Source organism: Stegodyphus dumicola, chromosome 4 (genome assembly GCF_044657685.1).
Source record: "Stegodyphus dumicola isolate Sdum_Otavi_A_Nest chromosome 4, ASM4465768v1".
Lineage (NCBI taxonomy): Eukaryota > Metazoa > Arthropoda > Arachnida > Araneae > Eresidae > Stegodyphus > Stegodyphus dumicola.
The window spans coordinates 211,469,288-211,493,880 of NC_140771.1; the positions used below are offsets into that span (position 1 = coordinate 211,469,288).

At 31.3% G+C, this 24,593-nt stretch overlaps 1 protein-coding gene across 4 annotated transcripts in view; it reads right to left on the reverse strand.

Annotated features, from left to right (window-relative positions):
• The window catches only part of LOC118184138 (uncharacterized), a 265,451-nt gene that overhangs the window by 19,072 nt on the left and 221,786 nt on the right, over positions 1 to 24,593 (reverse strand). For all 4 annotated transcript variants that reach the window (XM_085815944.1, XM_035353790.2, XM_085815945.1 and 1 more), the window contains 11 exons: positions 24,340 to 24,525; positions 20,581 to 20,674; positions 20,133 to 20,202; positions 19,139 to 19,321; positions 17,617 to 17,729; positions 16,231 to 16,394; positions 13,424 to 13,532; positions 12,899 to 13,045; positions 8,888 to 9,022; positions 5,068 to 5,196; positions 1,355 to 1,483 (listed from right to left, as the gene is read on the reverse strand). In XM_085815944.1, coding sequence (XP_085672070.1) covers positions 1,355 to 1,483; positions 5,068 to 5,196; positions 8,888 to 9,022; positions 12,899 to 13,045; positions 13,424 to 13,532; positions 16,231 to 16,394; positions 17,617 to 17,729; positions 19,139 to 19,321; positions 20,133 to 20,202; positions 20,581 to 20,674; positions 24,340 to 24,525 — 1,459 coding nt within the window. The remainder of the gene's footprint in view (positions 1 to 1,354; positions 1,484 to 5,067; positions 5,197 to 8,887; positions 9,023 to 12,898; positions 13,046 to 13,423; positions 13,533 to 16,230; positions 16,395 to 17,616; positions 17,730 to 19,138; positions 19,322 to 20,132; positions 20,203 to 20,580; positions 20,675 to 24,339; positions 24,526 to 24,593) is intronic.

The window sequence follows — 24,593 nt, forward strand, 5'->3', positions numbered from 1 at the left end:
GTAAAATCATCTGCTTTATATACCGTACCCTGGGGTGTTCTGCAATTCCATCTTAGGAGACCTTCAGTACCACAGTTCCAACACTTTACAGCCCATTTCTTCTCCTTCCTTTCCCATATCAAAGCATTGACTTGTCTTGTTAAATCATCTAAACGAGCCATCAATTGATCCACTGGCTCGTGGACTCGCACAGCTCTGACTGGGTAGCGATCTCTACGAGTTGCTTGCTGGGCTGGCTCGAACTTCACGGCGTACAACAGAGCGCTTTATATGTCCTTCACATCCGCCATTCGCAGAGCTTTCTGTATTTCAGGATCCCGGATGCCATCAATGAGATATTGCAGGGGCAGGATTTCCCTTGTTTCTGTCGGGCACTTTGAAAAGGAGAGATGGGACAGCCTTTCAACATCCGTGGTGAGCTCCTGAAGTGTTTCTATGGGCTTCTGTTGATGGGATTTTAATTGAAGCCTGGTGTAGTCTTTTAAACACTTCTCGCTGAAGTGCAGCTCCAATGCCCCAATTAGAGCTTCAAAGTCTAATCTCTGGTTTTTGGCAAGAGTTTGCACGATCCTCTACGTCTGCTCTCAGAGAAGCGGAAAGATGATAGGCCTTAGCTTGGGAATCACGTCCATTTGCTTCCGCCACTATTGAAAATTGTGTCTGTTCTGTCTTCCATCGCTTTGAATTTGGTTTTTAATATGCAGGCAGTTTCTCTTTTCATTTCGTCTTGACCTGCTTCAATCTTTTCTTGTACAGCTTTTATGTTTTCTTTAAAAGTTACTTGACCAGCTTCCAACTTTTCGTGAATGGATTCCTGTTCCACTTTCGTCTCTTGCTGGCCCACTTTCATTTCCTCTTTAAATGCAGCAAAGGCTGGTATCAGCTGTCTTAACTGCTCTTCCATCGCTCTTGTGATTGGCATACAAATCCCACTTCTGACACCTAAAATCATTGCGTGCATATGGGTACATTATGAATTGAATGTACAAGTCCGATGAAAAATGAACAAAATTTATTATTGTATTTTTAATTTCCGGGACTAGTTTCCTTTTAGTATTCGTCACACACTGCACTGTACGGGGAATAAAACAATTTTATTTATAATTCTACTAATCCATAACACTATTGTTAAAATAAAGGTAAATCAGCATATTTCACTCAAAATCAACTTTTGAACACATGATTATAGAAAGTTATGTTAAATGAACTAGTTCTCTTTATTTATAGTTTCCATAGCAGAAGATATGTTCAATAAATTATGTAAATGTTAGTGAAGTGTCTAAAAAAGAGTAAAGTATATCTTATATCAATTATCTTGTTAAAAGACTAACGAAGGGAAAGCAAGCATTGATACCTTCAGTGCAGCGAGCACCCATCCAACCAGGTGGACAACGACAGACTCCATCACTTCGACGACATATTCCACCATTCAAACAGCTACAGTTTTGTTTACAAAGAAGACCAAATGTTCCATTTGGACAAGCTATAGAGTAAAAACAAAACATTTTAAAAGAAATATATTTATTTTAAGAAATCCTCAACTAATACAATTTCACAGTTGTCAACCTTGAAATATCTGGAAAACCTTGAAACTGGGAATTTCTGAGAGGTCTTTGCAGCTAACTATGCATTGCTACCATTTCAAAAGAATTCCAAAATGACTTAAACTTGCTTTATAATGCATGATTCAGGTTATTCAACTGTTTATAACATTATTCTGACTTAAACTAGACTGATATTTAATTAGATATATTAAACTTTAACATTGTTTGGCTAATTTCATTTTGTAATTTTCTTACACTTTTATACTGAGCATATCTTGAATACGAAAGAAAAGTTTTAATTCATCAAAGGGTTGTTAAACATAACGAAAAATTAAATTAAAAATACGTATACCATTGCATGGATAAACTTAGTAATGTAACATATACTGATATGAAACGAAATTAAATTAAAATATTTATTAATTAAGCATTGGTCAAATCTTCATATAAAGCTCTCTAAATGTCTACTGTATATAAAACACTTCAGATTTAAAAAAAAAAAAAAAAACTAATTCGAAAAATTATGCCAAAAATTACTAGGAGAAAAGTAATGCAATTTGCACAATATAAGTTCTATTAATGCAAGCTTCATTTATTGCTGAAAGACACTTTCCTTAGTAAAGGTTAAAAATTAAAAATTGGAAGATTCAATGATTTTCCGAGAGACTGGGAGATGCGAGAAAAAACCCGGAGTCTACCTGTAAAACAGGAAGACTTGGCAACTGTGCAATAAATTCCTATCTTAATGTTAATTGAAAAATTATTTATGCTAAGCAAGAAAAAATTACATTTCTCATGAAAGAATGAAGATTATTTTCTTGATTGTTATAAAATGTGCCAGGGTTCAGAGCCACATTTTAGTTAAAAAAATAAGCACCTATAATAAGCACTTTTCAAGCACATTTTAAGAAAAAAAAATAAGCACCTGTCTAATTACATTATACACAACTGCATAACATTAGAAATTAGACTCATAATTTAAAATATGAGAAATGCAGCATTTATTAAGAGAGAATAAGCATTACCTCAACCATGGAAAATAATTACTTTTTTTTTTTTTAAATTTTGAATAACAGTTCAATTTACAGAACTAGTTTACAATGAGAGAGTAAAAACTATCCAGAACTAAACTATATTACAAGATTTAATGATGAAATTTCAGTTCGAAATAGAGGAAATAAATAATAATAAGGCATATTTATTCTATTCGCTTGGAACTTAATAATAAATACAATTTATTTTTCCACTCACATTGATATTAAACTAATCTAAATTCTGAACATTTTCTAAATTTTCATCGTATATCAGTTTTCCCTTAATAGATATTGCAAGCAAAGTAATTAAAGTAAAAAAAGAGGAACATTTTTGAAATCAGAAGACAGATATTTGCTTCATACAGTCATCCTTTAACAGTAAAAGCTTAACTACCCGCATACTTGAAAATTGGCGAATATTCGGACAGTCGAGCGTAACTTGAAAAAGAGGAGCGGAGGGGGGGATAGACTGTAGCCGTTTAGGTTTTTCCGTTAAATAAATCCATTTGACAATTCAATATGTGTATCATATAAAAACAAACCAACGGAACAGAAAAATATTCTGCTTTGCAGGCACAGTAAAACTCTTTTAAGTGTTCATAAACAAATCTCAGACCGAACATCAAAAATTAATTATCTTTGCAAAATATCGCAAACGTTATTGCACAATACGTGCGCCGTAATTCTTCCCTACATGATATTACGCAATCGGAATCAACAGCTGCCGGTATTGGGAGTATAAAGAACTAAATAAAAGAAAAGAAAGGATTGGATTGGATTATTCAATTATGGCAAAGCATACAAGGGCTATCTGCCTCATGGGGAAAACCACGAAAATGCCCACGCAGCCAGCCCGTTCGCAGGATTCGAACCTCGGACCGAACTACCAGTGTTCAGCGTCTAAAGGAAAAAGAAAGAGACTTACCAATCTGGGGTGGTTTTCATTCTAATTTTCAACAGACTGCGTTAAATTTTCGGAATAGAATCATTCTTCGCTTGGGTTGGTAGACCGCAGAACTTTTAGTCCTATTCAATCCAGATTGGAAAGTGACAAAAAAAAAAAAAAAAAAAAAAAAAAAAAAGAAGAAGAAGAAGAGTCCGTTGCTTGTTTTGCAGCGAACTGTAACAGTTCCAATATTTGAGATATTGCGGAGAAAGGGGAGAACCTCTTTATTTAAGCCATTCCGAATATTATTCCTTAGAAAGCTAACCTGTGTTAAAACACAACCATTTTTAGAAGTTTACTATACTTCAGTTACTGCAACTATGTTATTATAAACATTCATACATATGCTCATAATATAAGCATAACGATCATAATAAACATGAATGTGAACCGACCAAGCGGAACGATAATGCAAATTATTAATATCTTGATAGAAATTCAAACATGTGTAGTATTTGGGTGGGAGGAAAAGAATGCCGAATGTACCAGAATTTTCTACTTTGACCAACAGAACGACGGGCACCTGTCTATACTCTCTGCACACACCAAAGGTTATGTTCATGCAGAGAAAGGGGGAGAAGCTATTTCTGGGAGTATGATTCACCATCTGACATTCCATATTAGGAAGAAAAGTTGTTTATTTAGTTTCGGCTTTGGTACGGGGTAAAATTGCACGTTCGTTTAAAAAAAAAAAAAAAAAAACAGTAAAGCAAAAAAATAAGTACTAAAACAAAAAAATAAGGGCTTTAAAGAAAAAGTAAGCACATATAAGGGCCTTTATATTTTATTTCCAAATATAAGGCCTTATAAGCACTTATAAGGACCGCTACGAACCCTGTGTGCATTTCTCAAATATTACATTTTTCAATATCAGTTTGAAAAAAAAAAATTGAGGCATTTCAAAATTAAAACACATAAATTTTTATGAAATATAACTTAAGCACTTTATGCAATGTGGATTTTTTTTTTAATAATCCTTTTTAGATGCTTTACTTCTGACTAATGGTTGGATCATTTAAATTTTTGTCTCCATACATGTATTTTTCCCCCTTCCATTGCTACTTGTACTGCCATTTTTATACTTTGCAAACATAATTAGTATTTTTAATAAACAAGTTGGCTAATAAATTAACATTGAACTTACTGACAACCCACAAACATTTACTATTAATTCCTTTCTGAAAGTGCTGCACTTGCAGTTGTACTGTGTGCAAACATGAAAATACCAAACTGCACAGCTTTGCAAATTGAGCCCATGTAACTACAACTGAAGCTATTAACTCAAATGGGTAATTTTTTGTTATGTAAACACAAATCTGCATCATTCAAAACTACATACTGTAGAACTTGCTGCTAAAACTGTAGCACTTACTGCAAAATGTGCTAACAAAAATTTATGAAAAACTATTGGGGAGGAGATTGAAAGCTAATCACCAAAAATTAGAAAATGTAGCAGTTAAGATTGAAATATTAACATATAAATGCACTCTTTTCAAAACAGCCTTTCAACTTCTTAAATAAATTTAACTGATAAACAACTTACGTATGCTGCAATCATCACCCTTCCACCCTGGTGGACACTGACACTCTCCTGTAGCAGGGTTACACTCCCCATAATTTTTACACCTGCATATAGATGCACATTTAGGTCCATAGTGTCCATTAGGGCAAGCTGCAATTTTAAGAAAATTCTAAATACATAAAACATTCCAAATAAAATATCACTTAAAAAAAAAAAAAAAAAAAAAAAAAAAATGTGGGTAAATTAATGAAATCGTATGTTGCTATAAGTTGAATATTATTTTTAAGCATTTTATAATGCCTATTTTAAAAGCTAATGATTATAAACTGATATTACATTATCTTATATATAATGAAGGGATGGAATAATTGAATTTTTTTTTATCACCAATGTAAAATTAACCTACTTTTTACTTGTATAATAACATACTTTTAAAATATAAGATTAAATTATTGGGAAGTAAAATGTATTTCATGTATTTTAAAGATATGAATTTATTATATAAAAACTGAGTTATGATAAAAAAAGGATAACAGCACCAAAAACTAGGATAGCAGCAAAAACCTAAGAAAAACAATGAACATCCATATGGGTACCATTTAGAGCAAGCATCACATCATATGATCCAAAGCAGATACAGACTGCCTTGTGTGCAATCCAAGCACTATTTCATGACAAAGGGAAAGGAATATGTTCAAAGTATTATAAACAGAAGTTTCTACTGGCAGAAGAAGCAAGAAATACTGAATTCTAAACTGAATAATAAGAATGTATGAAGAATATTGCATGTCACAAGACTAACATGTATTTCATAATAGGCATGCTCCAGGTTGCTTACCATTTATCATCAGAGGAAAATGACAGGCAACCTGGAGCACTAGCACATGTTATCTATGCTGTTATTTGTAAAAGTGAATGTGTTTATTCATGAAGAGTGACATAAAAACAGTGGATGAAATTACTCAGGAAGCCAACATTAGCTACAAAATTATCCACACCATCATTACATACAAATTTATGTTTTCTAAAATGTGTTAACATTGAATACTCAATCATTTACAGCTATTCTACATAGCATGCCATATATCAATATCATTAAATTTCTGCAATAATTGCTGTCAAAGGAGAGGACCCCCCACAATGAATTGGTAAAGCTGCATAATCAAGAACTCAAATTTCCAACAACAGAATATTCCTTTTCATCTCACAAATTAAAAGAGAACCACAAAACACAGAGTGTGGAAAAAAAGTATAGTCACTCCATACGTAAAATAGGAAAATGATAATGACTCCATAATAAAGAGCTCCGGTAAAAGGCCAATCCTATTTTTAAAAAAAAAATTTTTTTTTATTTTAGTCTTTATCAGATTTTGGATACTTACAGGCAAAGCTGGAAAGACCTATACGTCTTGCTAATAGCACTTTGCATGCTCAAAGATAATTCTTACCCTTATATAGTACATAAAACCAATGACCTCTAGCAGACATTCATATGAGAGATCCTCAGTTACACCTTTATGGAGTAGATCTGTTACCATATGACTTGCACATTTTTGATGCCCTGAAGAAGCTCTGTACAAATACTTGAAGTTTCATACAAACTGATAATGAAATGAAGGCAAAAATTGAATATGGTTCCGGAAACAACTCAAGGATTTTTACGAGAGAACAATGCACACTGCACACAAAAAAAGAAGGGGGGACAGTTCTGTATCTTTTGTTCTACTGGGCCGATTGATGAAATTCAACTTGTGTTTTTCATGTCTCGAAACCGCAACTTAGGATATGTATTAGATTTATATATAATATTGTTCTAATAAAGTTATTTTGACCAAAAATCTGACTTTTCTGAAATGACATGACATATTTTTCCCATATTTCGATTCAACAACTCAAACTATGCCAAAGTGCCAGGTTTTGTAAAAATTGCACAAGTAGTTTTTAAAAAATTAGCTCTCAAAATTTTAACTCCTCAATGTTAACTGATTTGGTATATATTTATCAATCTCTCTTTTTTTTTATTAAATTTATTTCATTCCTTTCACATTTTGAACTTTAGGTTCATTCCAAATAAATTTTGCCCAATTTTTATGATTTATTTTTAAAATTTGTATTTTTAAATAATTGTTATAAATTTTTTGAAAAAAACTTGAATTATAATTTATTTACCAATATCTTAAAGAATATTTATTTCTAGCATACCTGTGAAAAATTAGAGTTTTTTTATTCAAAACTTCCAAAGATATACTGTAATTTCCGGAAGAAACGCCACGGCGTTTACGTGTTTAAAACTTAAATTTTCAGTGGGTGCCGTGTTTAAGATTCACTAAAAATAAAATATTTCCTATGATGGTCCTGGTACATAGTTTGGATGGCCTTGTCATTGTGCATAGACTGGTGCTGTTCCCACACAAAAGACCACTCAGATGCTTTTTGCAAACACATGCCTTAGTCAACCTAAAACAGATCTCAGAACAATAACATTCTTCCCCCTTTCAAATCAACATTCTCATCAGTTTGAATGGTCTTTCTCCTCTGCCATTTGATGAATCTTCCAGGACCCATCCTCTCCCCACCCCTGCCTTTTCTGCAATTTTTTTCAAAGGCAGACACCACCTGCCTCCCAATAACGAACTCTGACATATTTCCCCTTCAGCATGAATGGATTTTTCTTGGCATTCTGCCAGATACAGATCCCATCAGTTTGGGTACAAGTACTTGTTGGATAGTTTTTAAGTAAGAAGGGAGCGGAAAATTTTTGAAAATGTCCCTAAATGGCACAGAAGCTATACTGCTGGTTTTAAGCTTAATGTAATTTCATGTGCTGAACAAATTGGAAATTGAGCAGCAGCTCGAGAGTTTGAAGTGGATGACAGATGTATTCGACATTGGAGAACTGAAAAAGAACTTCTTAAAAATATGCCACAACAGAAACGACCAAAGAAAGCGGTACTGTAAGGTGGCCAAATCTAGAGGACGACCTTGCAAACTGGATAAAGGAGCAACGAGGAAAGGGAATGGCAATTTCGACTGTAAAAATTCGCTTACAAACAAAATTTATAGCAAAACGAATGAACATAAATGATTTCAAAGAAGGTGTAGCAGATTTATGAAAAGAACAAATATTTCTGTGCTATTTCTGTACTAGAACAACAATCGAGCAACAATTACCAATGGACTGGCAGGATAAAAAGTCATCTTTTCTAAAATATGTGACAGCTATTATTGACAAAAAAAAAAAAAAACTTCTTCGGTCACAGATAATAAATATGGATGAAACGCCGTTAGCTTTCGACTCTCCTGCAAACAGAACTGTTGATGAAACTGGTGCAAAAACTGTATCTGTATTTATGACAGGGCATGAAAGAACGTCATTTACGTGTGTGCTAGCTTGCGCCGCAAACAGTTTTCTCGGTAAATGTCGCACTAAAAATTACAAAGTTTAATATCTAGGCATAATTTGAGTCGTAGACTCGAAATATGGGGGAAAAATGGTATATCATTTCAGAAAAAGTCTGATTTTGTGTCAAAATACCTATATTAGAACAATGTTATATATAAATCTAATACACAACCTAAGTCGTGCTTTTAAGACATAAAAAACGCAATTTGAACTTCGTCAATCGGCCCAGTAGAATGGGAGATACAGAACTGTCCCCTCCTTTTTTCTTCATAGTGTACATCTCATAATACATGGGCATCTTACAATCAAGGGCAAAACTTTTGAATACAATTAAAACATTATCATAATATACTTTTATGTTTGGTTTTCACTAAACAGTTCAGATAAACATTCATCATACTTTAAGCATGTAAAAATTAAATAAATCTAAACACATACTTTCACTGCAACTAAGACCAGTAAACCCAGGATTACAGTGGCAACGGCCAGTTACATGATGACATGTTCCATTACTATTAACACATGAAGGGCACGGTTCTGAACAATTATATCCAAAGTAACCTTGTGGACACTCTATAAAATACAGAACTAAAGATTTAATATTCACACAAAATCATAATAAATCATAGATCATCCACAACTAAGTTTACTGATAACATTTTCCCTGATTTTTAATAGAATTTATCAGATAACTTGCTATACATTTTCAGTTAGATAAAATTTGGGCCAGAAAAAGAAAAAGGAAAAACAAAATCAATACTTACATAACACTGAAAATATTTATAACCTGTAAATAATTATCATTCAAAAAAGAATATTTTGATATACAGCAAATATAAAAAATTAGAATAGCTGAAAAGTAAACAAGTCATGTATAATTAAAATACACATTAACAATACCTCAACATTGTATTCTCATTATAATAATATTGGCAATACCTCACTAAACCAATCTCAATTTTTCATTAAAATGCTTTTTTTTAAATTCAATTAGTAAACTCTCAATATGAAAGTAATATACTTACCATACAAAAAATAAAAATCTGAACATATAGGAATGCTGCAGATGTGCAAAATCAGGATAAGTAATGCATAAACAAATTATAATGCAATTAAGAATGCCAATAATGAAAGGTACAATATTCTTTATTTTATTAGGCCAATTAAGAAGAATACTTTTTTATTCAAAAATTAAAAACAAAATAAAACACATATGATTTAATGACAATGAAAAGTACTTAAAATAGATTGGGCCAATGTGGAAGTTTTGGTCATTTCAAAAGTTAGCAAAATATCTGCTGGCTAGAACATTTTCAAAATTTCTACATTAGATATATGCAAAAAAAAGCTGTGGGGCAGACAAATCCAAGATTTCACACATGAATTCTGATAAACTTAAGACAAGTTCTTTTTTCGCAGTTGTCTGTTCTATGACTTTAAACCCAAGCTCAATGCGGCTGAATTTTCAGGTCAAAATTGCATTCTTGAGGAGTATTATTAGTGAGCATCATATATTTATTTACATGCTTCACTGAGGGCAATGCTGACTTTGAAAATCAGCTCCATTCAGGGCTGCTGATGAACTATTATTCAGAGCAGCAACTTGAGCAAGCATGCACTTGCAATGTTCTCATGGAGATTCATTTAATTTAGCAAAAATTAAATTTTTTAAAGCAAACTTTTCTTTCAGTTCCATTTTTCACCCATGCTCTCTTGCCAGAATGTTAATAAGCTAGCGCACATGTACTCAAAAGAGGCAGGAAAAAGTGATATTTAAGAGAAAGTTTTGGAAGTTCCCCCCCCTTCCCCGATTAGATTTCTGTGGTATTGAGCGCTATTTAGGTTTATTTCCATCAATTTCTACAAGTCACTGCACTTCTAATTATCCTGTGAGTCGTTAGGCTAAACTTATTCATTACCTGTTCTGAGTTGTGGGCCATCCGTGAAATTATATTGAGTGAATAAAAGGTTCTTTACACCCTTCTTTTGACTTTTTGTCGTAACTAAGACCTGGTGATAATTGTTCACACAGTCTTATAGGTTTCGTAGCTCATGCTACCTAAAAATATAACATTCTTTAATTTTATAGATACAAGATTCCAGCACTAAGAACCAATCACATACAGATGCTCATAATACATCTGATGAAGAAATCATAAGGAACCCAGAAGTAACTAATTATAAGGAAATCTTAGACACGCTTCTTTGGAGACTTATTGCCTTGATAATAACTACCTCAAATCATCATCAATAAATAAAAAGGTATACTTCTATGTTACATGAAGAACACATGAACATTTTGCACTTTGGCAGCTGAGGAAGCTAGTTATGTAGTTAAACCATTGAAAATAGTCCTGCAAAATTTACAAATATAGTGCAGATTCTTGTTGTTTGCCTTCTACAATAACACATGAACTTGTTGGGAAAAAAATCTACCCCTCAACCAAAAAAATAACCTCAGCTGCATAAACTCATACTGTGCATTAAATATTATTCATAAGACAACCTTCTGCTCCACCACATAATGCTGATACTGCTGAACTATACTATCAGCAGCAAATACATCATCCTGTTAAAAACATCTGATGTGGTATGCCTATGGCACACTCTAGTTCAATTCCTGCAAATAATCTGAGCGACTTGTCAAAAGCTGCAGGAGCCATATTATGAAATTTTGCTTATCAACAAGTCAGCAGACTTCTAGTTTGCAATTCCTCAAAGATGTGAATCAAAAGATTTAGTGTCGGAGAAAAGCACAATTTTGCAATTTTTTTTGCAATTTTTAATGATCAACTTTTGGTTTTGAGTAACAATCATGATATGCTCCTAAAGAAGCCATAACTTTGTTCTATTCTAATATTAGTCATAGTAATTTAACTAAAGTGCAAAATTATTATTCACTTTTAAAATATCATTCAATCTTTTTGGGGAAAAGGCAAGAATATTATTGAAAAAAATTATCTTCTCCATATTAATACAAAAAGTTATGAATTAAACTAAAAGGACGAATGTAGAAAGTTATCACTGCTTCTGGTTCTCCAAATTATAATCTGAAATAATTAGCCCATAAAATTGATTGTGTTACACTGATTCCAATATCAGGTCAGAAATCATGTTTTATGATTTACTAAAATGTATGATCATTGAAAGTAGCAATAAAATTTAAATCAACAATGATGTTAAATTCAGTCTAACTAAAATCATAACATATAATACAGTCAAAAGTCGTTAATCCGGACTCGTCGGGACTTCGGCGATTCCGGATTATCGATTTTTCCGGATTATAGATCATCAGTTTAAATCTCGTAAGATGGCATGCAGAAATTCTAAAATTAAAAATATGAAACCGTAATTTATAAAATAAAGAACAATTATGATCTAAAGGGTATCAAAATTTGCAAAAAGAAAAAGCTTAATATTTATTTGTTTACTTAAATAAACATTTCTTTCAATGTAAGTTGTTTAAGTTTTGCTTCGTTTCATGTGATAATACTTTCTCTTTAATTCTATTAAACAGACATAATTTCTTGTTCAGTTACAAAGTTCCGCTGTTCAAGTCCTATAATTGCTGTGTCAAGAACACCGACTAATTTGTCAATCGAAATTTTTTCGTTTTCAATAACCTCTGTTACTTTTCTTCCCTATCCGGAAGCGAATTATAATGACGAGGAACTTGTTTTAAATCATATCAAAGACGGAGCATATCGAGATGAAATACTACATTTGGTAAGGAATTATAAGCCAAATAAAATAAAAACATCTGATCTTCAATTATAAGCCAAATAAAATAAAAACATCTGCCCTGAAGATAAGGATAGTGTTGACAGATCAACTTCCAATTCATTACCGGCGGAGCAGCGTGAAATTGATAAACAGATTTCGGATTTCAAAACATACTTTCGCTTTAGATCCTTTACATATTAACAAATATATAACGGAAATTCTATTTGATATAATCGAAAGTTTAAGCTTACTTTTATAAAATTGCTCTTACAGTCTGCAAAAAATAATAAGCCGGATCCAATTCGAAAATTAAGGAACAACGCAATCATCAACATTAACTGAAATAGATAATTAGATAATTTTAGCTTATACGTCCATTATACATAAAACGCGCACGCGAAAACGTATTCTGCACTTGCGCACACTCATATGCGCAGTCGTAAAAGGTCTTACGCGCACGCGTAAACGCCTATGCGCATGTGTCAATGCGGCGCATGTGCAGAAAGTTTTTAGTTTTGAGGTCCGGATTATAGATTATTCCGAATTATGGGTGTCCAAATTAACGACTTTTGACTGTATAAAATTTTAAATTAACTATTTTTAACAAAGAATGGATGCTATTGCATAACATACTGAAAAGGAATATTCACAAACACAGTTGTTTAAAACTTTCCTCTTGCATGAATGCAAACAAAAGATGTAAAACATTAAAGCTTTATTACTCACTTTCATCACAGTTTTTGCCAGTCCAGCCTCTTTCACAAATGCACAATCCACTAATTATATCACAAGATGAATTATTCTTACAATCACAGGAATTTTCGCATTCTGGACCCCACTGACCCCGTTCACATCGACTGTCACATCTAATACCTATAAACACATAAAAAATAATCAAGAAAATTGTCCAATTATAAAAAATGTTCATCAAAGATTTAAATTTGTATAAAATTTACTTTATTTCAAATTATCACAATTCTAAAATTAAACACATATTCGCTTTTAAAGCAGCATACAATATACTTTAAGCATTAAATAGTACCAACTGGCATTTCTTTATGCACAATGCACTAACAGCATGCATTTTCTGTATCTGCATACATGCATTATATTAACTAATGTTATTTTAGAAAAAAAGGAGGAGGGGAATAAAGAAGTATAAAACAATAAGGATGACTATGGTTTTGATAGAAAACTGCTTCAGTTATTACACAATAATTTACTTCTTAAACAATACATTTGAATACTTACCATGCCAACCTTTCTCACACAGACATTTTCCTGTAATATGATCACAACCAACAGCATTGTTCCAATCACAGTCACACTTCTGTGTGCAATTAATTCCATATGTACTATGCTAAAAAGGGGGAATAGATTATTCTAATATTTATACAATAATAAAATTATGCCTAGAAATTGCATATGTATACACACACGTCAGGAAAGTATATATTAATAGTGCATAGTAAAATCCTTAAACTCAAGAAAGAACATAAACACAGAAGCTAAAGTTGTGGAAGCTGCGCCCACCTATGGTACAGTGACTACACTCTATCATACGAGACCTAGAAGTGAATTTTTAAAATTACAGATCTAATTGTAAAAAAGTCAACAGCAAACATTTAGTTATTTTAGCTGTTTAATGAATTCACTATACATATTTTACACACTTGATTTTATTGTAAAATCTAAACAGCAAACATGTACAGTGGAACCTCGAGATGAGATCACCTCTATACGAGAAATTCGAGATACGAGGAAAGTATGAGACAAAATTGGTCTCTAAATACGAGTACTAACTCAAGTAACGAGCAATGAGCCAGACTGTTGGTATGCATGGTGCCATTTGTCTAACCGGCTCAACTCGGGGAATCCTTTCGTCAGATCACTCAATGTCTTTTGATCTACGTGTTTGCATGCTTGTGAGTCAATTGTTTATTACATTTTACGTGAAAATAGTTATTTCATGATGCCTCCAAAGAAGATTTTTGCCTAACATAGTGCTGCAGAGAAAAATATGGTAGCCATGGCCATTGAAAATACGAAAGAAATCATAGATAAACATAAGCGTAGTGTAAGAGTAACGAAATTGGCGAAGATTTACAGCCTTTTGACATCAACAATCTGCACTATTCTGAAGAAGCAGGAAAAGAAATTAAGAAACTTGATGCAGCCAAAGGAGTTACCATTACTTCCAAGCACAGTCCAAAGTTCTAGAAGATGCTGTTGGTGTGGATTAATGAAAAGCAGTTAAAAGGTCGGGGTCAGAAGCTATCATAAAGGTAAACTATGGTTATATAATTTACCAGTGTTATTTATTAGAAAAATTGATTTTCATGTTGATATTTTTGGGGGTGTGGAACAGATTAACTGGATTTCCATTATTTTCAATGGGGAAGTTTGTTTCTAGATATGTGAAATTTGCCATACAAGCTCAATGCTGGCTGGAATGAATTAAACTCGTATCTTTAGGTTCCACTGTAGTTGTTTTCAGTGTTTCACACTCCAAGCACTATGGACATAAAATATTACATCAGAGATCAAAGGATGGATTTCCTATTCCTTACACATGAAAATTTCAGCCAGATCCTTATCAACCCAATTTTGGGTTGGATGTATACTAGAAGAAAAGGAGTCAGGGTACAAAGTGAGAGGATCATTTTGAGATTATAAATAAGAAAACAACGCTTATTCATAACATTTTGGAGAAATTTGAAATTTGAGCTCCAAACCCATAATGTTAAAATGGTTCTTGAATTTACTACACAGCTGTTATACATATACATGTGTGACGTTTTTTTTTTTTTTTTTTCCTACATAATATGTGTTTATAGTCTTCTAGATATGGATACACAAACACAGTTGTTTAAAGGGAAAAACTTGCTAATGTTTTTAAGAACACGAATTCTGTGGATTTCCGTGAATAAAATCTTCTTGGGGGGGGGGTGCAGTTGGACTACACAGATGAAATAAAAATTCCCAACACCAAGAAGGAATTGTGCTAAATAAATGAAATTTGATAGGCATGTTTATACATCTGAAAGATGACATCTATTGAAATTCTGTGCTAGACATGTAAGTGTGGTGCTAGTAGCACCATTACGAATTGCATATTGGGTTTAATTTAAATACATGCTTGTAAAGATCATGAGCATTACTTATTGTTGAGATCTGACATAGTGAGTTGATGTTAATCAAGAATGCCTTTAAGGAGATGAGGAAGCCATTAACAACAGCTCAAAGATTTTGAATGAGGTCATGTAACAGAGCTACAAGAATGTGGATTTTCTTTCTGCGATATTGCAGAAAGACTTGGAAGGAATGTATTTACTGTGCATGAATGTTGGCAGCAGTGGTCAAGCAAAGGTACTGCCTCAAGATTGGTTCCAGGTGGCACAACTGAGAGGGAAGATCAACTTGTTCAGCGTATGGCTGTAGCACATTGTACTGTATCTGCAGCAGAAATTCAAGCTGCAGTTGGCCTCACAGTAACACAAAAAAAACTGTTACACATTACTTACTTGAAGGACAGCTCCAAGCCAGACACCCTATAGTCTGTATCTCATCTGACAACCAACCACTACCGTTTGCAATGTCAGTGGCGTCAAGCTAGTGCTCACTGGAGGACGGAGTGGAGATCTCTTGTGTTTTCTCATAAAAACCACTTCTTCGTTGATACCACCGATGGCCATGTGTTGGTTAGAAGGAGGCCAGGTGAGTACCAGCAACCAACCTGTCTGTGGCCTAGATATACTTGACCCATTCCTAGAGTTATGGTCTGAAATGAGGTTGATCTGTTTTTGAACTCACCATCAAGTTTCTGGGCCGAACGTTTTGTAAAACTGCCAAAATGTTGGCACAAAATCATAGATTTGGGTGTCTACACCCAAATCTTTTTGTGTACCAAATCTTTTTGTATATTACTACTCACAAAAGATACTACTTTCATTTTTTTAAACTTTATTAAGAAAGTTTATTTTGGCAGAAAACTTTCATTGCAACCAGATTAATTAGTTTACTATATATCACTTGAGATATGAAATTTAATAGCATACTTTGCATTTCTGTCCACAGTTGTCTCCATTATATCCAGCTCTACATGAGCACTTGCCTGTAATAGGATCACATGCCCCACCATTCTGGCACTGGCATTTATTTTGGCATTGAGGCCCATACATTCCCAAAGGGCATGGAAGGTTACAACTTATGCCAGTGAAACCTAAGGAACAGAACAGGAATTATTTTTCATAAGAATTTCTAAGCACTATGATACAAAACTGAAACTAAAATATTATCTAAAATTTTTAGATTATAATTTACCACTTCAAAAAAGAGTTTGCTATCAAGCATTACAAAAATTATTTTTTTTATACATGAAAAATACAAATGTTACATTTATTTTTTTCTCAAACCAAAATAATATTTCTTTTTGTTAAATCATAAAACTTAATCTTTACTGCAGAAGTAGCAAAATTCAGCTCAGAAAGAAGTAGCAACTGTAACTATATTTCTTGCTTTAAAACAGATTAAAATGAAAAATATTGAAATTAAAAAAAGTATATCACAATTTCAACAATAACAAGAGAGAGAAAAGAGGAATGAGAAAGAAATACAAGAAAAAGGCTCAGAAACAATAAAAGTTCATAATAGCCATTAGGTTTATTTCTGGGTGCAATAATATTCACAAAGAGAAATTTTGCACAAACCTTCTTTATTTACACCACCTAATATTACAAAATAACAGTTATCACAAAATGATATTAAAGTAATAACTTAATACTCTATTCAGCAATTCACTTTGATCTCAAAGATAAAAGAAAATTCATAATCAACTGCCAACAATAGCTAATTAATGGGACAATTTTATTGAAAAATAAAAACAAGAACCTTGCAACTTCATCAATGAATTCATCAATAACTTTTATCAATGAATTACCAACATGAATCAACTGGAATTGGTCATTATGCATCACTGTATCGTGGAGAGAATTATCCAATAGATAAATGTTCACCAGATATGCTGTGACCAAGTTGAATGTGTTTACTCGTTCTAGTGAGGTAACAAATGAGATATACATGTAAATACACTGAAAATCAAAATATCCATATCTTAAATGGTAGCATCTTTGTAGCCAACCTGTATAAGGAAAAAAGTGTGAAGTTTAAATTAACAGATGTGAAGTCCAGATGTAGTAATCCTTTGAGGTAAACATAACAATTATTTACTTTCATCTTCTTCTTTAGTACATCTTATTTCTACTATCAAATAACCTCTAGCAAACTAGAGAAATAATTTAAAATTCATCTGTATTCTTGATAATCACATAGTACATGAGGGTTTAATGCACTTTTTTACAAAAACATAATATATTAGTAAAACACTGCACAGGAAAATATGATCAAATTGCCAAAATTTAAAATGCAAGCTTAGAAATACATACCAGGTTCACAGGAACAATAACCAGAAGTATGTGAACAAGAAGCACCATTTTCACATGTACAATTATTTGCACAATTTCTTCCATATTTACCACTGGGGCATTTGTCTTCACAACTAAGAGGGAGAAAATTTAAAAACTTAAGCAAATATTTTCTTTTATCTTTCATTACCAGGTACAATATATTTACACAGCAATGAAACATATAAATATTACGAGACATATAGAGAGAAAGAGATTTTTATTAAGGGTCACACAGTCAAAGATTATATTTAACATTCAAAACCCAATACTTGGTTTAGTATATCAAATTCAAAAAGAAGGGAGGGAGAGAATTATCTTTCAAAATAATAATTAATTAATTGACTGATGAACTGTAAAGAATGCACATTCACAATTACCGAGAGATATAAAAAATTCTTGAAAAATAAATATTAGGGAATATTAATATAAGAAATATTACAATGTACAGATAGTAAATATTTCCATTCTTTTCCAAGTTTCCTCATATGATAATAATTATACATATTATTTAACATCAAATGTTGAGAGCAAAAGAATTATCTGTAGTTTTCTGTTGCATGATGCAGACTTGTATATGAAAATTTTAACTATAGGACTACCTCAAAACTGAACAGTTTTATTACTTTCAGTTGTATGGACTGTAAAGTCATTAGTGTTTTTGAAACAGGAGACATGAAAAATGAGTAATGCCCACACCAGGACTTGAATATGGACCTCTCAAATATGCGTCAAGTGTGCTACCCTTACACCATGAAGGCATACTGGAAAGAGGGAGAAAATACCTTATAGACTTTCTTTTTTAAAGAGCAACTGGGCATTAGGAAACTCAAATGCCAAGTCCTGGTAGTGATAAATTATCGTCCATCACCTTTTAGTTCGACTGCCACTGTGGAGTCACTAGAATATTAGTCACTGCATCTCAGGAAATGGCAATTTTGAACACAAGCAGATTTTAGATGCCTGCATGCCAGACTGCATGACTAGGCTAAGGTCAGATGTCTATACAATTAATAAGTTTATTTACCAGCCAAGAGTTGATAGAAGATTTATATTCTGGTATGTAAGGCGTTGGGTTTTTCGTAATGAGTTGGTCATTTGAATATACAGCTATACAATTCATGTGCATGGAGACAAACTACTGTACGGTTTGTTAAACTGCGCTTGTCATTAGATCTATGGTACATCAATACCAGTCACCTGAAAGTGTGTAAAATATTTGAATGTTGCTTTCATTTGAAAATTCACCTTGTTTAACCCTTTTTGAAAAATATTAGAAGAAAATTTAAATTAATTGCATAAATGAAAAATTTCTGGTAATACATAATATCAGCACAAACAAAACAGTTTTGAGAATTTCACATACATTTTCTCTAAAAAACTTAAATAAATGAAAATCTGTAGTAATTTAATTTCTTATTAGAAATATATATATAAATAATTTACACTTTGTACAAGGTAACTTATTCATAAATAAGATGCCAAAAAATGAATAGATATTTACTGTTTCCCAATATAACCAGGCTCACAAATGCAAGTACCATTGACAGGATCACACAAAGCTCCATTGAAACATTCACAAGTTTGTTCACAGCCTATTCCATAGCTGAGAGGTGGGCACGGCCTATTACAATAGTCACCAGTCCAACCAGGCAAACATTTACACTGCCCTGTCCATGGATGACATCTGGAAAAAAGTATTTAGCAAAATTTATTTTCGGAAGAGAAATGTCACGAGAATGCAGTTTGATTTTCAATGCAATGAAATTAAATAAAATAATCAAAATAACATTATATTTTAAATAATATACTGAAAAATTCATCAACATGAAAAGATGAATTAATTAATTTTAATCAAGCAGACAAATATTAAAATATTGATTCAAAAATTCATTAAAATATGCACATAAAACAAAATGAACTGTTAATAAGTGTATAACTTCATTTTGATGTTTCTATGCACATATACAAGGAACTAAAAATCTTGGAACCAAACAAACATGATTTGTAATTAAAGAAATAATTTTATCCCCATAACACATAGAAAGAATGGTCTAAATTAAATGAATTTTATGTCTAAAAATACCTTTTTATCAAAATAAAATTAAATATATTACAACTGGAAATTTTTAAGTTAACTCTTTAAATATATTTGGATACAAATTATTCCTGCTTTGAAGATTTAAATTACAAATAATAATTTGAATGAACTCTAAAAAAAAACTCCAGTAAGAATAAGATGATGAGGAAATTTTTATAAAAAGCAGATCAAAATATGTTAATATTATTATTAAAGTAATTGTGATGAAAGAATAAATTACAAAAGAACTATGCTTTTTCTTCTGATACACCAACACCAAGAATCACAAAAATACTGCCAAATATTTAATAACATAAAATATAGGAAACTAGCAAAACAACAATTAAGACAAACAGAAGATAGAAGCAGTTGAGTCAAGGGAAAAAATTCTAAACATGAATAAGCTTAATAAACTTACAACTCAGTATTATCTTGCTTACATTGACATATCTGATCACAATTTGCACCAAAATATTCATCAGGACACACTGAAAAATAAAAGTACAATTTGATTTAAAAAGTTCTTTTAGATAAAGGCAAAACTATTATTCCACATTAAAGTTCAATAATACATACAATTTAACTTAATCTCTTACAGATACATGCAATAATTCTGGGCTAATTTTTAGTTGATTTATTTTATGATTTTTTTCCACAGCTAATCCTTAACATGATTTCTCATTCTACTCATTATTACCATCACAAATTAAAATATCTATATATAGTTTGTTAGTATATCCAAATTCTACATAAGTTGCTCTTACAGTAAGTACTTTCAACGCTTTTATTTTACATTAAGGGTTGTAAAATTTTCATTCTTTTATTGTTATGCAAACAAAATTAAAATACAAATGGGCAAAACATACATCTGGTCTCACAGTGCTCCCCTGTGAATCCAGCTGAACAGATGCATGTTCCATCTACAGGATCACAATGAGCTCCATTATCACAGCTGCAATTCTGAAGAAAAGCAACCACAATTAAAAGTACTATATGCTTTAAAGAACTTTTCATAACCAAATTAAATATAAAATTTTCTTATCACAAATTTCATAGTAAAAATTAAAAAAAAAAAAAAAAAAAAAAAAAAAAAAAGGGGGGGGCAGCCACTTTATTTATTTATTTATTTTTAAATCTTGTTTATATGACCAGAAGCAAAATTATCTCTATTCAGAAAATAAACAAATTTTATGATTTTTATTTAAGAAAAATATAAATAACATTAATTTCCATTTGCTACAATCTTAATTATTATAATAATTCCTAAAGTTAATTCAAAATCAATACAGTGATCTTCTGAATTCAGAGAACTTTTAAAATTCCAGATCAAAACTTCGTTGTTAAACTTTGTTTGATGTTTGTTTTTTATAAAATTTACCAAGAAATCTTTTTTTTTTTTTTTTACACATGCAGCTGATTTAAAATGCAGCTACAAATAAGAATTAATTTATAAAGGTATCTTGAACATTGCAAATGATAAACCACAGAAGTTTATGTGACAAGTGAACTATATGTATGGTGATTGGTTTGGTTTTCTTTATTGAATTATGGCAAAGCACTCAAAGGCTGTATGACAAAGCATACTAGGGCTAATTGCCTAAGGGGAAGGATGCCTTTGGGTAGGACTTTCTAAGAGAGACTGACTTATACACACATTATACATAGAGGAAAACATGGACTTAATCCCACCCCCTAAATGGCTGGGCACTTTATTTAATAGACATTAATCTTGCGCCTCTAAGAGCCAGAAGTCATGGCCATTTCATTATGGAAGCACCTAACAGGTGACCACTGTAACCTCCTATGAAACAAAGAAAAGAAAAAGAAACATACAGACTGTTCTGTTCAGCATAAAATCTTGTTATTTTTTTGAGGGGGGGGGTTTCCTTTATGAATAATAATAGTATTTCTTCTTTTTCTGTTTCTCACTAGCTTCCACTTACAGTTCCACCTGTTCAATACTAGTTTACTTTTATTTATTTATTTATTTATTTAAGATTAATGTTTTCCACTGATTATTTTTGTTAGATCTGCATAGTAGTTGTAAAAGTTTAAATAAGCAATCAACTTTGGTTCAGGAATGATTCAATGCATTTTATATTAATACTAAGGGAAAAATAGTTTTGATTTTTTTTAATTTCAGGTGATGAGTGGCCTTCAGAAATGAATTATACTAATGAACTGAGATTTCACTATTTTTATACACAATTATGGATTACAACAGTCTAATTTTATTTTTCTCACACAACCTGACAGTACAATTCTGTTTTCAAACATGTTTTTACTTATATCAATGATAAGATTCAATTATATACCCATCTGGAAAATCCATATGTAGGTCTTCAAAATATTTTGAAACATATTTATAAAATTCCTTATTTGCTTCTAATGTATAAATAAATAAATGAAAAATTTTCAATGAATTTTAAAATTTAAATTTTTTTATGTAGTTAGTTCCCTAAATGATAGGATGACAAATTCTAGTATAGCTAACATTACAAAACCGCTTCTCTTTACATTTCTTTAAATTAAATTACATCTCTTTTCAACACACAGTGACGATACATTTCAAAAATATTTTTAGAACATTTAAATAAAAGGAAAAAGAGTGGTTTAATTCACATGTCATATTAATGCTAAATATAATACAACAAAAGATACAAAAATTATTATATATTTAAGGTGGGAGTGTCATGTAGAACTAGATTTCTTTACTCTTTTTTTATTCCATATAAAACTCATTAAATATCTTAAGAATGTATTTTTAACATTGTAAATCCAAACTGGAGTCCTAAAAGTCCCCATGGAGCCAAAGCAGATCAAAAGAGGCCATCAGAAATAGGAACTGACAGCTCAAATGGACGATTTCAGAAAGCAGGAAGCCATATTATATGACACTAGCACTGCAAATTAAACTTATATAGCGATATGTCTACTTATTTGAGTACTATTTTTTTCTATTGAAAATTTTATAAACATAATTTTTTCAAGATACTTATTTTCGTACGTAAGATGACCTAGCTCAAAAATTAATTGCATGATCGACTTCAAATTTCAGACAGATTTTCTTTAAATTATTGATTAAATATCTTGAACCTAACATAACATTAAAAATCAATAATAAATATTATATATAACAAACTGTTTGAAAAAAAAATGAAATTAAAATACTCAAATTAGGATGAAATTAGGGGAAAAATAACTTTTACCCCCTAAACTTAGGTTCAAGATCTGTGCAAGATCATATTTTAATAAAAAAGTTTGAGATTTTTTATCTGATAGTTAGAACAACCTGTAGCTAACATTGCACTGCCTAAAAAAAAGTCAACTTTGAGCTGTAGCATTGCAATTTTAAATTTTTATTACACAAAAATTTTTCTTATAGCTTTTATTGTCAATATTATATTGAACTGTACCAAAATCAATAAAGTTTTTGGCCCATTTTCATATTTTGCTCACATACGTGTCCTTGAAGGAAAAAAAAGAACATTCAAGATAAATTAATATTTAATGTTTAATTTGAGCAATGCATTGCATAAAATGACTATAAATATACTTCTACAATTTAAAACATAAAAAAATTCAATTGAAAATCTTTAGATAAAAATATAGGAAATCAATAAAAATAATTTGTTTCACTTCATGTCAAGTCTGTTACCTTGAGATTATTTTACCCCCAATTAAATTGTAAATCTGCCTAAAGGGGGCAGCACATATTCAAAGCAGTCAAATTTAGCTTGACTAGTTTATCTAATCACTGAATATGTACTGCCCTTTTCAGACACAGATTTACAAACTAATTTTGGGTAAAATAATCTCAAGGTTACTGCTTGGCCATGAAGTGGAAGACAAAATATTTTTCTATTGATTTGCTAAAGGAAAAACTTCTGTGAATTAATTTTTATATGAATATATAACAACTAATAGTTCATATTTAAAATAATTAAACTTCTCAATTTAAAAACTAAATTAGGTTACAAAACAAAGGAGCTGAATAACATTAAACTTGAAAGGAGAAGGCATTTTTGCCTACAATCACACATTTTAAGAATTTAAATTGATTTTTTTAAATATATATATATATATATTTTGAATTGTAGAAATATATTTATAGTCATCTTCATACAATGCATTTCTCAAATTAAAATTTTAACATAATTTATCAAGAAATTTCTTTCTATTCTTCTGGGAAAGCATAAGTAAGCAAAATTTGAAAATGGGCCTTTTAATTTTTTATAACTACAGAAAAAGCATCTATTTACATTACCCTCCTCCATTAATACTAATCAGTTTCTCAAAACCAGCAACATATAAATAACTAGCATAATAAATAACTGTTGTATAAAATGGAAAACATAATTAAAAAACTGCATTAACTTTAAATAATAATAAATATTTTTTTTAAAAAAATTCCAATTAATTTATTAAACAAGACAAGCGACAAAATGTAAAATACATCTGCAAGGAATATTTTATATAGATATTCAGATTCCACCCCCCCCATCCTATTTTTCCTCTCTTCCCTATTTGTTACGTTTGAATCCATCAATGTGCAACTATTACTACAAGCTCAAGCAAAAAATAATGTTTTTTATTTCCTCACTAAATAAAGAAAACTTTCTCACATTTGAGCAATTTAAACCCCACATGCCAAGGGGGCATTCATCTTGACATCGTTCACCTCGGTAACCAGCTGAGCAAGTACACTTCCCAGTTATGTGATGACATGAAGCTCCATTATAACACACACATCGCTCATTACACTTATCTCCATAGTAACCAGGTGAACATGGATTAGCACAAACAGCACCCTAAAAATACCAATTTTAAAAATTAGTTACAAGGATTCTTCTTCTCATTATGTGATAAGCAATGTAAA